This window comes from Bombina bombina, chromosome 6 (assembly GCF_027579735.1).
Source record: "Bombina bombina isolate aBomBom1 chromosome 6, aBomBom1.pri, whole genome shotgun sequence".
NCBI lineage: Eukaryota > Metazoa > Chordata > Amphibia > Anura > Bombinatoridae > Bombina > Bombina bombina.
Genome location: NC_069504.1, coordinates 350,302,300 through 350,317,410, shown reverse-complemented (window position 1 = coordinate 350,317,410; position 15,111 = coordinate 350,302,300). Strand labels below are relative to the sequence as shown.

The 15,111-nt window shown below is 41.9% G+C and overlaps 1 protein-coding gene across 1 annotated transcript in view; it reads right to left on the bottom strand.

Moving 5' to 3' along the window:
- Nucleotides 1-15,111, bottom strand: part of LOC128662948 (apoptotic protease-activating factor 1) — a 257,549-nt gene that overhangs the window by 225,359 nt on the left and 17,079 nt on the right. The window contains exon 3 of the mRNA XM_053717011.1: nt 15,022-15,111. This exon is cut by the window's right edge and continues 36 nt beyond it. Coding sequence (XP_053572986.1) covers nt 15,022-15,111 — 90 coding nt within the window. The remainder of the gene's footprint in view (nt 1-15,021) is intronic.

Genomic DNA, 15,111 nt, shown 5'->3' with positions numbered 1-15,111 from the left:
TCTATGTTTGACAAACTACAGGCCATTCTTCATGCTTGATACACTGCTGGGTCTGACTGCTGTATTCCTAGCATCTGTCTGCCTCTTTTGATTTTGACTAATGACCTCAGGCAGATATTGGCAGAAGACTTTGTGAGCTCTGACAGTTCCACAGGGATTTAACTACTGATTGCTCATTTCACACAATCTTTTCTTATAAAAAGGAACACAAATCTACTTTATGTTACTGATCACAATACTGAAGTTAGTCGTACATTTTTAGGGTTGCTTATTCCTATAGTTCTCTAACTACTTTACCCATGTGGAACATTATAATTACAATATCTGGGTATGTAGTTAGATATCTACATGTGTATATGAAGGCCACCTCTTATCTCAGTGCATTTTGACAGCTTTTCCCAGTTAGACAGTGCTAGTTTATGTGTGTCACAAAAATAACATAGTGCTCACTCCCATGGAGTTATGAGTCAGCACCGATTGGCTAAAATGCAATTCTGTCAAAAAAACTGAGATAAGGGGGCAGTCTGCAGAGGATTAGATACAAGGTAATCACAGAGGTAAAAAGTATATTAATATAACTGTGTTGATTATGCAAAACTGGGGAATGGGTAATAAAGGGATTATTTGTCTTTATAAACAATAAAAATATCAAGTAGACTGTACCTTTAAGCATGCTCTTTTTATTATATCAGTATTTCGACCTGCTAATGATCAAGTACACTATTTACCAACATAACTGGTATAAGGGCCACATGCATGTTTCTTTGCATGACTTTATATAATTAGTTGGTGACTCATTTGATGTTGACAGGATGCTGTTTATACTTAGTTCCCATGTGCTTTACATCATGCACCTGTTATTGTGGAGCTTTTAAAGCATATATTTGATATGTTTTCAATTTTAGGCTGTCCCCCATCAACATGGATTCATAGGGCTTATAATGCTATGTTTGATTTGAGTGGCTTTAATGTATATTCCTATAACACCCTCTCATCTATTGATGGTATATTTGCTGTTAATGCTATTGGACTGTACTGTCAGGATGTTTCATTGATGTTTACTTGAAGAAGTTGATATGCAAGCTGATACGCTATGTGTTAATATATCAGGTAAACTCTTACTTCTAGATGATTTTTGTTCTATATTTCTGATACTATACAGCTCAGTATGTAATATGATTTTATTATAAAAGATAACATCACGGTCTATGTTTACCTACATATGCTTCATGTACTGAGCTGATCTGCAATAAAGTTTCAGGATTTCTTTCTTCAGAAAGCATATTATACACAGTGTCTGGATTTGATGCCCTTCAGTTTATCTACTAATGGTGCTATTTCAATATATCACAGCATGTTCTCAATCCACTTGGAACTTTAGAATGTTCTGTATTTATTAGTGCACATTGAAAAGCAATTATAATCTGTTGCTATGCTTAACTTAGAATATGATGTATACCTTTCCTCTTCTAAGTATACCAACTTGCTTCTATTAATTGTATGCTCCCTGTAGTTTACATTGTTTAACACTCACTGTTTTGTTCTAATGTCACACATGTTGAACCTATTAATATTTTTTTTTAAGTTTCTATACCTTATGATCACATATATTATTACCTACTGCCAACTCAGCATTGGACTTTTATATTTCCACAACTATTCTGCTGCTCCTGATATTTTCCTAGATATAATATCTTGCATGGCTATAATTCTTTATGTTTGTCTATCTAGCTAATCCTTGATAAACACAATATTACTTTACTACTTAAAACCTCATTAAAGAGAGATAAAACTGTCTGTTTCATTGTTTTAATAAAAAACACTAGACCATGGGTTATACTTAAAGGGACACTGTACCCAATTTTTTTCTTTCGTGATTCAGATAGAGCATGACATTTTAAGCAACTTTCTAATTTACTCCAATTATCAAATTTTATTTATTCTCTTGGTATCTTTATGTAGAGACCCCAGATATATCTTCCTGTAGAGACCCCAGCCCCCTTGTAAGGGTGTGACAGGAAATTGACACTGCACAAATGATTTTAAATAAATAGGTAAATCCTTTTAAAATTATAAATAATATAAAATGCAATGGTTTCTATTAAAGGGACACTGAACCCAATTTTTTTCTTTCATGATTTAGATGGAGCATGCAATTTTAAGCAACTTTCTAATTTACTCCTATTATCAATTTTTATTTATTCTCTTGGTATCTTTATTTTAAATGCAAGAATGTAAGTTTAGATGCCGGCCCATTTTTGGTGAACAACCTGGGTTGTCCTTGCTGATTGGTGGATAAATTCATCCACCAATAAAAAAACTGCTGTCCAGAGTGCTGAACCAAGAAAAAAAGCTTAGATGCCTTCTTTTTCAAATAAAGATAGCAAGAGAATGAAGAAAAATTGATAATAGGAGTAAATTAGAAAGTTGCTTAAAATTGCATGCTCCATCTAAATCATGAAAGAAAAAATTTGGGTTCAGTGTCCCTTTAATAGAAACCATTGCATTTTATATTATTTATAATTTTAAAAGGATTTACCTATTTATTTAAAATCATTTGTGCAGTGTCAATTTCCTGTCACACACTTACAAGGGGGCTGGGGTCTCTACAGAAAGATATATCTAGCTTGATGCCATACATTAAATATAGAGTAACATGACGTGTTTTACTATTCAGCAAATACTGGAAAAACAAAGTCAGGTTTGCCCATGCTCATAGGAGGGTAGAATGCAACTTTAGTCAGCAATATGTCATCTCCCTTAGGGCAGTGGCTACACTACGAATAAGTGCTCATTTTGCAAGAAAACAACTAAGTTGTTAACTGTTTTTTTTTACATAATATTTCTTTTTATGTTTACTTACTTTAGCCTAATAGTTGTTTTTCATTACTAAAATAGCATTGTTTCATATTCCTTTAAAGGGTACCATAAAACAAAATAAAATGTACAATTATAATATCTTATTTTCAAACTCTCCCCTTTAAATTAATTTTTATCTGTTTTAGAACTCTTGAAGTTTTCCTTCATCTATAAAGGGACATGAAACCCAATTTTTTTCTTACATGATTTGAAGAGAGCATGCATTTTTAAACAATTTTCAAATTTCCAATGATCTAATTCGCTTCATTTTATTAATATCCTTTCTTGAAAAGCATATCCGTATAGACCCAGTTGTTGCTGATTGGTGGCTGCACATAGATGCTTTGAGTGATTGGCTCACCCATGTGCATTGCTATTTCTTCAACAAAGGATATCTGAATAATGAAGCAATTTAGATAATAGTAGTAAATTGTAATGTTGTTTAAAATTGTATTCTCTATCTGAATCATGAAAACATTTTTGGGTTTCATGTCCCTTTAAATGCATCATTTAAAATATTTTCAATTCCTCTAAGCTGTCTTAGGCAACATGAAAAATAAATATTTAGCATTTTGAAATCTGTGTAGCTATATCTTGTTTTAATTTGTTCATAAACAGATGACATATAAAAAACATAATTTATGCTTACCTGATAAATTTATTTCTCTTGTAGTGTATCCAGTCCACGGATCATCCATTACTTATGGAATATATTCTCCTTCCCAACAGGAAGTTGCAAGAGTCCACCCACAGCAAAGCTGCTATATAGCTCCTCCCCTAACTGCCATATTCAGTCATTCGACCAAAAACATACAGAGAAAGGAAAAACCATAGGGTGCAGTGGTGACTGTAGTTCAAATGAAAAAATTACCTGCCTTAAAGTGACAGGGCGGGCCGTGGACTGGATACACTACAAGAGAAATACATTTATCAGGTAAGCATAAATTATGTTTTCTCTTGTTAAGTGTATCCAGTCCACGGATCATCCATTACTTATGGAATACCCATACCAAAGCTAAAGTACACGGATGATGGGAGGGACAAGGCAGGTACTTAAACGGAAGTTACCACTGCCTGTAAAAAAAAACCTTTCTCCCAAAAATAGCCTCCGAAGAAGCAAGGTATCAAATTTGTTAAATTTGAAAAAGTATGAAGCGCAGACCAAGACTCCGTCTTGTAAATCTGTTCAACAGAAGCCACATTTAAAAAAGGCCCAAGTGAAAACCACAGCTCTAGTAGAATGAGCTGCAATCCCTTCAGGAGGCTGCTGTCCAGCAGTCTCATAAGCTAAATGAATTATGCTTTTTAACCAAAAAGACAGAGAGGCTGCTGAAGTCTTTTGACCTCTCCTCTGTCCAGAATAGACAACAAACAAGGTGAACGTTTGATGAAAACTGTAGTAGCTTGTAAGTAAAACTTTAAAGCACAAACCACGTCCAATATTGTGTAATAGACGTTCCTTCTTTGAGGAAGGATTAGGATACAAGCATGGAACAACTATCTCTTGAGTGATGTTCTTGTTAGATACCACCTTAGGAAAAAACCCAGGTTGGTACACAGGACTACCTTATCCGTACGAAGGACCAGATAAGGAGAATCACATTGTAACACAGATAACTTGGAGACTCTACGAGTCGAGGAAATAGCTACCCAAAAGGAACTTTCCAAGATAAAGATTGATATCTATGGAACAAAAAAGGTTCAAACGGAACTTCTTGAAGAGCCTTAAGAACCAGGTTTAAGCTCCATGGTGGAGCAACAGTTTTAAACACAGGCTTGGATCTAACCAAAGCCTGACCAAATGCCTGAACGTCTAGAATACCTGCCAGACGCTGGTGCAAAAAAATAGACCGAGTAAAAATCTATCCCTTTTAAGGAATTAGCTGACAACCCTTTTCTCAAAAACATCTTGGAGAAAAGATAATATCCTGGGAATCCAGGCTTTACTCCATGAGTAACCCTTGGATTCATAACAATCAGATATTTACACCATATGTATGTTCAATTTTCCTAGAGACAGGCTTTCATGTCTGTATTAAGGTATCAATGACTGACTCGGAGAAGCCATGCTTTGATAACATCAAGCGTTCAGTCTCCAGGCAGTCCATCTCAGATTGATTCTATTTAGATGGTTGAAAGGACCCTGAAGTAGAGGGACCTGTCTCAGAAGCAGAGGCCGTGATGGAAAGGATGACATGTCCACCAGATCTGCATACCAGGTCCTGCGTGGCTACGCAGGCGCTGTCAAAAACACCAAAGCCCTCTCCTGCTTGGTCTTGACCTCCGAAGGAAATCCCACTCCCCCGGAAGAAAAGTCTGACGACTTAGAAAATCCACCTCCCAGTTCTCAACACCTGGGATATGGATAGCTGATAGACAAGAGTGAGTCTCTGTCCAGTGAATTATTGTAAGACTTCTAACATCACTAGGGAACTTCTGTTCCCCCTTGATGGCTGATGTAAGCCACAGTCGTGTATATTGTCCGACTGAGTATGATGTACCTCAGAGTTGCTAACTGAGGCCAAGTCTGAAGAGCATGGAATATCACTCCCAGAATATTTATTAGAAGGAGGGTCTCCTCCTAAGTCCACTATCCCTGAGCCTTCAGGGAGTTCCAGACTGCATCCCAACCTAAAAGGCTGGCATCCATTGTAACAATTGTCCCATCTGACCTGCGGAAGGTCATACCCTTGGACAGATGGACCCGACATAGTCACCAGAGAAGAGAATCTCTGGTCTCTTGGTCCAGGTTCAACAGGGGGACAAATCTGTGTAATCCCCGTTCCTCTGACTGAGCATGCATAGTTGCAGCGGTCTGAAATGTAGACGTGCAAACGGTACTATGTCCCTTGCCGCTACCTATTAAGCCGATTTCATTCATGTACTGAGCCACCGAAGGGCGCGGATGGGATGAAAAACACGGCAGAAATTTAGAAACTTTGACAACCTGGACTCCGTCAGGTAAATTTTCATTTCTACAGAATCTATCAGAGTCCCTAGGAGGGAAACCCTTGAGATTGGGGATAGAGAACTCTTTCCTTGTTCACTTTCCACCCATGTGATCAGAAATGCCAGTACTACGTCCGTATGAAACTTGGCAATTTGGATTTTTGACGCCTGTATCAGGATGTCGTCTAACTAAGGGGCCACTTCTATGCCCCGCGGCCTAAGGACCGCCAAAGCGACCCCAGAACCTCCATAAAGATTCTTGGGGCTCTTAGATATCCCAAAGGAAAGAGCTACAAACTGGTAATGCCTGTCTAGAAAGGCAAACCTGAAAAACGAAGGTGATCTTTATGCATCACCATGTGAGGATAAGCATCCTTCAAATCCATTGTAGTCCTCTATTGACTCTCCTGGATCATAGTTAAGATGGTACGAATAGTTTCCATCTTAAATGATGGAATTCTGAGGAATTTGTTTAAGATCTTTAGATCCAAAATAGGTCTGAAGGTTCCCTCACTTTGGGAACCACAAACAGATTTGAGTAAAAACTCTGTCCCTGTTCCTCTCTTGGAACTGGATGGATCTCGTACACAATGTAAGAATGCCTCCTTCTTTATCTGGTTTGCAGATAATTGTGAAAAGCGAAATCTCCCATTTTTTGTTGGGGGGGAATCTTTGAAATCCAGAAGATATCTCTGGGATATAAATTCCAATGCCTAGGGATCCTGGGCATCTCTTGCCCACGCCCGGGCGAAGAATGAAAGTCTGCACCCTATAGGATCCGTTACCGGATAGGGGTCCGTTCCTTCATGCTGCCTTAGAGGCAGCAGCAGGCTCCTTGGCCTGCTTATCTTTGTTCCAGGTCCAATTGTCTCCAGACCGCCTTGGGCTGAGCAAAAATTCCCTCTTGTTTTGCCTTAGAGGAAGTGGATGCCACACCTGCCCTGAAGTTTTAAAAGGCACGAAAATTAGACCTTTTTTGGCCCTTGATTCCTATCCTGAGGAAGGGCATGACCTTTTCCTCCAGTGATATAAGCAATAATCTCCTTCACACCAGGCCCGAATAGGGTCTGCCCCTTGAAGGGAAGTTAAGTAGCTTATTTATTAAAGTCACGACAGCTGACCATGATATAAGCCATAGCGCTCTGCGCGCCAGTATAGTAAAAAACAGAATTCTTAGCCGTTAGTCTAGTCAAATGAACAAAGGCATCAGAAAACAAAGGAATTGGCTAGCATAAGCTTGTCAAATATATTCATCCAATGGAGTCGCTAACTGTAAAGCCTCATCAAGAGACTCAACCCAGAACGCCGCAGCAGTAGTGACAGAAGCAATGTATGCAAGGGGCTGCAGGATAAAACCCTGTTGAATAAACATTTTTTATCCATTGGATCTAAAAAGCACAACTGTCCTCGCCAGAGGTAGTGGTACGCTTAGCTAGAGTAGAAACTCTTCTCTCCACCTTAGGAACTGTCTGCCAGAAGTCCCGTGTGGTGGTAACTATTAGAAAACATTCTTCTAAAAAATAGGAGGGGAAGAGAACGGCACACCTGGTCTATCCCATTCCTTATTAAAAAAAATTTTTTTTTAGTAAACCTCTTTAGGTATTGGAAAAACATCAGTACACACCGGCACTGCATATTATTTATCCAGTCTACACAATTTCTCTGGCCCTGCGATTGTACACATTCATTCAGAGCAGCCAAAGCCTCCCTGAGCAACAAGTGGAGGTTCTCAAGCATAAATTTTAAATGTAGAAATATCAGAATCAGGTTAAATCATCTTCCCTGAGTCAAAAAAATCACCCACAGACTAAGCATATTGTGAGGTAGTATCATACATGGTTCTTAAAGCGTCTGTATGCTCTGTATCTACCCCCAGAGCTATCTGCTTTCCTTTAATTTCAGGTAGTCTGACTAATACTGCTGCCAGAGTATTATTCACCACCTTTGCCATGTCTTGTAAAATAAACGCTATGGACGCCCTTGATGTACTTGGCGCCATTTGAGCGTGAGTCCCTGAAGCGGGAGTCGAAGGGTCTGACACGTGGGGAGAGTTAGTCGGCATAACTACCCCCACGACAGAATCCTCTGGTGATAATGTTTTTAAAGACAAAAAATGATCTTTATTGTTTAACATGAAATCAGTACATCTGGTACACATTCTAAGATGGGGTTCCACCATGGCTTTAAAACATAATGAACACAGAGCTTCCTCTATGTCAGACATGTTAGAACAGACTAATAATGAGACTAATAAGCTTGGAAAACACTTTAAATCAAGTTAACAAGCAAATATATAAAACGTTACTGTGCCTTTAAGAGAAACAAATTTTGTCAAAATTTGAAAAACAGTGAAAAAAGGCAGTAAAACAAACAAAATTTTTACAGTACATGTAATAAGGTAACAGAGCATTGCACCCACTTGCAAATGGATGATTAACCCCTTAATGCAAAAAACAGATAAAAAAAACGACATAGACGTTTTTAAAAACAGACACAACAAAACTGCCACAGCAGAGCTGTGGATTACCTTCCCTATAAACGATTTTGGAAGTCTTTTTATCCCTTTAGAAATGTCCTGTAGTATTCATGGGACTGCTGAGGGAATCTGGGTAATTCATTTTGTAATTTTAACTGCGCAAAAAAGCGCTAAATTAGGCCCCTCCCACTCATATTACAACAGTGGGAAGCTTCAGTTAACTGTTTCTATGCAAAATTTAAGCCAGCCATGTGGAAAAAACTTAGGCCCCAATAAGTTTTATCATCAAACATATGTTAAAAACGATTAAACATGCCAGCAAACGTTTTAAAACACATTTTTACAAGAGTATGTATCTCTATTAATAAGCCTGATACCAGTCGCTTTTACTGCATTTAAGGCTATACCAACATTACAGTGTTATCACCAATGTACGTTAAAAAACGATTAAACATGCCAGCAAACGTTTTAAAACACATTTTTATAAGAGTATGTATATCTATTAATAAGCCTGATACCAGTCGCTATCGCTGCATTTAAGGCTTTACTTACATTATTTCGGTATCAGCAGTATATTTTTAGTCAATTCCATTCCTAGAAAAATATTTTACTGCACATACCTTATCTGCAGGAAAACCTGCACGCCATTCCCCCTCTGAAGTACCTCACTCCTCAGAATGTGTGAGAACAGCAAATGGATCTCAGTTACGTCTGCTAAGATCATAGAAAAACGCAGGCAGATTCTTCTTCCAAATACTGCCTGAGAAAAACAGCACACTCCGGTGCCATTTAAAAATAACAAACTTTTGATTGAAGAATAAACTAAGTATAATCACCACAGACTCTCACGACCTCCTATCTATGTTGAGGCTTGCAAGAGAATGACTGAATATGGCAGTTAGGGGAGGAGCTATATAGCAGCTTTGCTGTGGGTGGACTCTTGCAACTTCCTGTTGGGAAGGAGAATATATTCCATAAGTAATGGATGATCCGTGGACTGGATACACTTAACAAGAGAAATAAACAATATTATTCTTTATAATATATAATCACAATAAAAAGCAATCTGAAAAGAAAAAAAAAGTTACAACTTGCTAAACATATTAGGCTGATGATCTGTGGACTAAATTACCAAATATTAGCAACTTCATGCATATAATATAGACAAAAACATAAATTATGCTTACCTGATAATTTCATTTCCATCGAGGGGAGGAGAGTGCACGGCTTCATTCCTTACTTGTGGGAATTAAGAACCTGGCCACCAGGAGGAGGCAAAGACACCCCAGCCATAAGCTTAAATACCTCCCCCACTTCCCTCATCCCCCAGTCATTCTGCAGAGGGAACCAGAAACAGTAGGAGAAATATTAGGGTAAAAAAGGTACCAGAAGATGAATAAATTTAGGGCCCCCCAACGGAGATACGGGTGGGAGCCGTGGACTCTCCTCCCCTCGATGGAAATGAAATTATCAGGTAAGCATAATTTATGTTTTCCATCTAAAGGGGAGGAGAGTCCACAACTTCATTCATTACTTCTGGGAACATATACCCAAGCTCTAGAGGACACTGAATGAAACCGGGAGGGTAAAAGTCGGACCCTAATCTAAGGGCACCACAGCCTGCAAAACCTCTCCCCAAAAACAGCTTCCGCAGAAGCAAAAACGTCACATTTGTAAAACTTTGTAAAAGTGTGTAAGGACGACCAGGTAGCCACCTTACAAATTTGCTCCATAGAGGTCTCATTCTTGAAGGCTCAAGATGAACCCACAGCTCTAGTCGAATGAGCCGTGATCCTCTGAGGAGGCTTATGTCCCGCTGTCTCATAAGCCAAGCGAATCAAGCTCCTCAACCAAAAAGACAAAGTAGCAGCAGAGGCCTTTTGCCCCTTGCGCTTCCCAGAATGCACCACAAAAAGAGATGTAGACTGTCTGAAATCCTTTGTAGCCTGAAGATAGAACTTCAAGGCACGAACCACATCCAGGTTATGAAGTAACCTCTCCTTTGAAAAAGAAGGGTTAGGACACAAAGAAGGAACAACTATTTCCTGATTAATGTTACGGATGGACACCACCTTGGGGAGAAACCCCAACCCAGTGCGAAGTACAGCCTTATGCGCATGAAACACTAGATAAGGAGGATCACATTGCAAGGCAGCTAGTTCAGATACTCTGCGTGCCGATGCAATAGCCAACAGGAAGAGAACCTTCCAGGACAGAATTTTAATTTCTATGGAATGCATAGGTTCAAACTGAACCCTCTGCAAAGCCTTAAGGACTAAGTTTAAGCTCCAAGGGGGAGCCGACTGTCTAAACACAGGCCTGATCCTAGACAGAGCCTGAACAAAAGATTGAATGTCAGGGAGCTCAGTGAGTCTCCTATGCAACAAAACTGATAATGTCGAAAACTGTCCCTTTAAGGAACTAGCGGCAAGCCCCTTCTCCAAACCATCTTGGAGAAAGGACAGAATCCTGGATACCTTCACCTTGTGCCAAGGATATCCATGCTTCTCACACCAGGACAAGTCCTCCACACCTTATGGTAAATGCGACAAGTGACTGGCTTCCTTGCCTGAATTAGAGTATCAATCACACTCTCTGAAAAGCCTCTCTTGGCTATGACTAGGCGTTCAATCTCCACGCAGTCAGCCTCAGAGAATCTAGATTTCGATGTTGAAAGGGGCCTTGTGACAGTAGATCCCTGCGACAGGGTAACCTCCACGGCGGAGAGGAAGACATCCCCACCAGATCCGCAAACCACGTCCTCCGCGGCCACGAAGGAGCAATCAGAATGGCAGCTAGGCTAAAACCCCAAGGAACCACTAAGGCATCTATCAGCTTTGCCTGGGGATCCCTGGACCTCGACCCGTATCGAGGTAGCTTGCAATTGAGTCTGGACGCCATGAGGTCTATCTCCAGCGCTCCCCATCTGTGACAAATCTCCCAAACACCTCAGGGTGAAGAGACCCTTCCCCCGGATGGAAGGATTGTCTGCTGAGAAAGTTTGCCTCCCAGTTGTCCACACCCGGAATGTGAATCGCTGATGGTTGATGTAAGCCACCGAGGTAATGTTGTCTGTCTGGAATCTGATAAAACTGACCGACTCCAGAGAAGGCCATGCCTTCAGAGCATTGTATCGCTTGTAGTTCTAGGATGTTGATCGGAAGGAGAGACTCCTCCCTGGACCACCTTCCTTGTGCCATCCTGGCACCCCAAACAGCTCCCCATCCTCCCCATCAGACAGGCGTCCATGGTCACAATCTCCCAGGACGGTCCCCATGGACAGTTGCTCCGGACAAATCCACCTAGAGAGGGAGTTCCAAGTCCAAGCATCCATGGATATCAGCTGTGATAGATCTGAATGATCGCCGTTTCACTGTCTCAACATGCACAACTGAAGAGGTCTGAGATGGAACTTTGCAAATGGGATGACATGTATGCTTGACACCATGAGACCTATCACCTCCATACATTGAGCCACCGACAGGCTTGTGGAGGACTGAAGGGAAAGACAGGTGGACGCAAGCTTCCTGTGCCGCTGATCTGAGAGAAATATCTTCATGGACATAGAGTCTATTATCGTACCCAGCAACTCCACCCTGTTGCTGGGAACCAGGGAACTCTTTCCTGCGTTGATCTTCCACCCGTGAGATTGGAGCAGAAGAAGAAGAGCCCTCGAATGATCCTCTGCACGGCTGAGCAACAAAGCCTGAACTAGGATGTCGTCCAGGTAAGGCAGCACCGCAATGCCCCTGGATCTGGCCACTGCCAGCAGTGCCCCCAGAACCTTCGTGAAGACTCTCAGGGCCGTTGCCAGACCAAAAGGAAGGGCCACAAACTGGAAGTGTTGGTCCAGAAACACAAATCTTAGGAACCTGAAGTGGTCCCTGTGAATTGACACATGAAGGTAAGCGTCCTTCAAATCTACAGTTGTCATGAACTGTCCTTCTTGAACTAGGGGCAGAATAGATCTGATTGTTTCCATTTTGAACGATGGAACACTCAGAAACTTGTTTAAAAACACTTTAGGTCCAGAATCGGGTGGTACGTGCCCTCTTTCTTTGGGACCACAAACAGATTGGAATAGTACCCTAGACCCCTTTCTGCTAGGGGTACTGGAACGATAACCCAGAGAGAGGCAAGATCTCTCACACTCTAGAAAGAACTCTCTCTTCTCCGGTCTTGAAGACAAGTTTGACAGGAGAAATCTGCACCTGAGGCGGATGGGATCTGAACCCTATCCTGTAACCTTGGGAGACCAATTCTAGAACCCAAGGCTCCTGAACGTCCTGCAACCATGCGTCTGAGAATAGAGATAATCTGCCCCCTACGTGATCCGGAGACTGGTCGGGTGCCGCCCCTTCATGCCGATTTCATCTCGGTGGGCTTATTGCTCTGCTTAGACTAGTTCAAAGATTGAGCGGCTTCCAAGATCCCTTGGACTGGTCCGCTTTTGCGCCGGTTTGCTGGCGCTGGGTCTTGTCCGCACGAAAGGGACGAAAAGTAGATCCTTTAGGCTTAGCCTTCTTATCCTGCGGTAGGGAAGCTCTCTTGCCTCCCGTAACTGTGGATATAATCGAATTGAATCCTGGACCAAACAGGATCTTTCCTTGAAAAGGCAGGGACAACAGCCTCGCCTTAGAGGTCATGTTTGCAGACCAAGATTTTAGCCACAGAGCCCTGTGCGCTAAAACAGAAAAACCTGACACCTTAGCATTCAGGCAAATAATTTGCGTATTGGCATTACAGATGAAAGAATTGGTGATCTTCAGCGCCTTAATCTTCTTCTGTATCTCGTAGATGGATGTCTCCCCCTCGACCATTTAACACAGGGATTCACACCAATATGTTGCAGCTCCAGCAACCACCGCAATCGCTGCTGCTGGCTGAAAAACAAACCCTGTGTGCTGAAACATCTTTCTCAACATATTTTCCAGCTTTTTATCCATGGGCTCTTTAACCGACGAACTATCCTCGAGGGGAATAGTCGTCCGCTTCGCGATCGTAGAGATAGCCCCATCCACCTTAGGGATGGTCCCCCACAGCTAAAGCTGAGAGTCGGGAACGGGGAACAGTTTTTTAAAAGAAGAAGAGGAACAGGAAGAACCTAATCGCTCCCATTCGTTCTTAATATTATTAGCCATCTTAACGGGAACCGGAAAAAGACTGAGGTACTACCCTGTCCTCGTATACCTTGTCAAGCTTAGGAATCGCAGGTTCCTCCGGTATCCTAGGTTCCAGAACCTCCAGAGTAGCAAGCACCTACCATAGTAGAAAGCGCAAATTTTCCATCCTAAACCTATAACCAGGATCCTCCGCCGCCGGAGGTTTAGATGACACGGACTCCGACCCAGAAGAGACCTCCTCCAAAGAATCTGAGTGGGCCTCATCATCGTATAGAGCCTCTGGATCTTCCATCGGCGAGGACAAACCCTGGGCCGGGCTGCTATGACTAACTTGCGCTTAGCAGAACGTGGTAAGGCATGGATCACTTTCAAAACCGCCGATTCCAGTTGGTCCGCAAAATCTGACGGCCAGCGAATCTCTCCGGAAGAAGTAACGGTTGGACCCCGGGGCGCTGCATGTGCAATTGGAGATGAATGTATGGAACGCATCTCCTGGGACGAAGAACCTTCAGAGATGGACGGCTCAGTAGTACTAGACACCTGTTTACATTTAGATGTTGTAACTTTATCAAGGCATGTGGAACATAGTTGAGCAGGCTGATCTACCAGAACCTCCTCACAATAAACACAGGAATGAGACTTTATTAAGGAAGAGTCCTCCATCGCTTGCGCGTTTGGTTAGACTAACTTTATTTATTAAAAAGGCACCTTTCTACCACCAATGCCTGGGGCACTCACCACCTCCTAGGACCCGAAATACAGAAACCGCTATGTCTCCTGCGCCACAGATCAACAGGAAAGATAGGTAGCCCCACCCAGTCACATGGAATGCCTGGCAGGACCGCCACAGCACTAGGGAAAAACACGCCAATAAATGGCAGCGCAAAGTTTCTACAAGTCCTGAGAGTTCCACATATTGCTAGAGCCTCATCTCCCACAAAACGCAGCAATGACACAATAAACAATATCATGTATAACACCCCCCCCCCAGCCGTGCAATAATCCCCCTTCCAGGAATATTAACCCTTAATTCTGTAAAGATAAAAAGGCGCTACACTGTGACCCTGTTTTCTATGTTATCATCATAAATAAAAAAATGAAACAATCTTACCAGAATCTACGCCGTGGAACAGGAACACGGCCCTTCAAGTGTGACAGGTTAGTAGCCTCGCTCCTGACATGGACTTGAGTGAAGAAAGCAGGCAGCAAAACTCGTCAACGCCGACTGCTTAAGGAGCTGTTAATATGAGTTGGGATAGTTTCGCAGAAAGACTCTCCCTGCATCTCCGGACTCTAACTTTAGCCCAGGCTCTCACTGAGAGGCTGACAGGACTACTTAAAACTCCAGTCCCACTGCGAAGAGTACTACCCTCCATAAGAGACTACTCCGAAACCCCGGCACTCCTCTGCCATCCTCCTGTGACGAAAGGCAAAGAATGACTGGGGATGAGGGAAGTGGGGGAGGTATTTAAGCCTTTGGCTGGGGTGTCTTTGCCTCCTGGTGGCCAGGTTCTTAATTCCCACAAGTAATGAATGAAGCCGTGGACTCTCCTCCCCTTTAGATGGAAACAGGTATTTACATCTAATGCTTTTTTTTTTCTGTGAATGCCTTACCTTAACAGTCTGGTCATCAGAAGAGGTCAGGAATGAAGAACCTTCTGGAGAAAACGTGACACAATGAACCCAGCTCAAGTGCGCATTGAA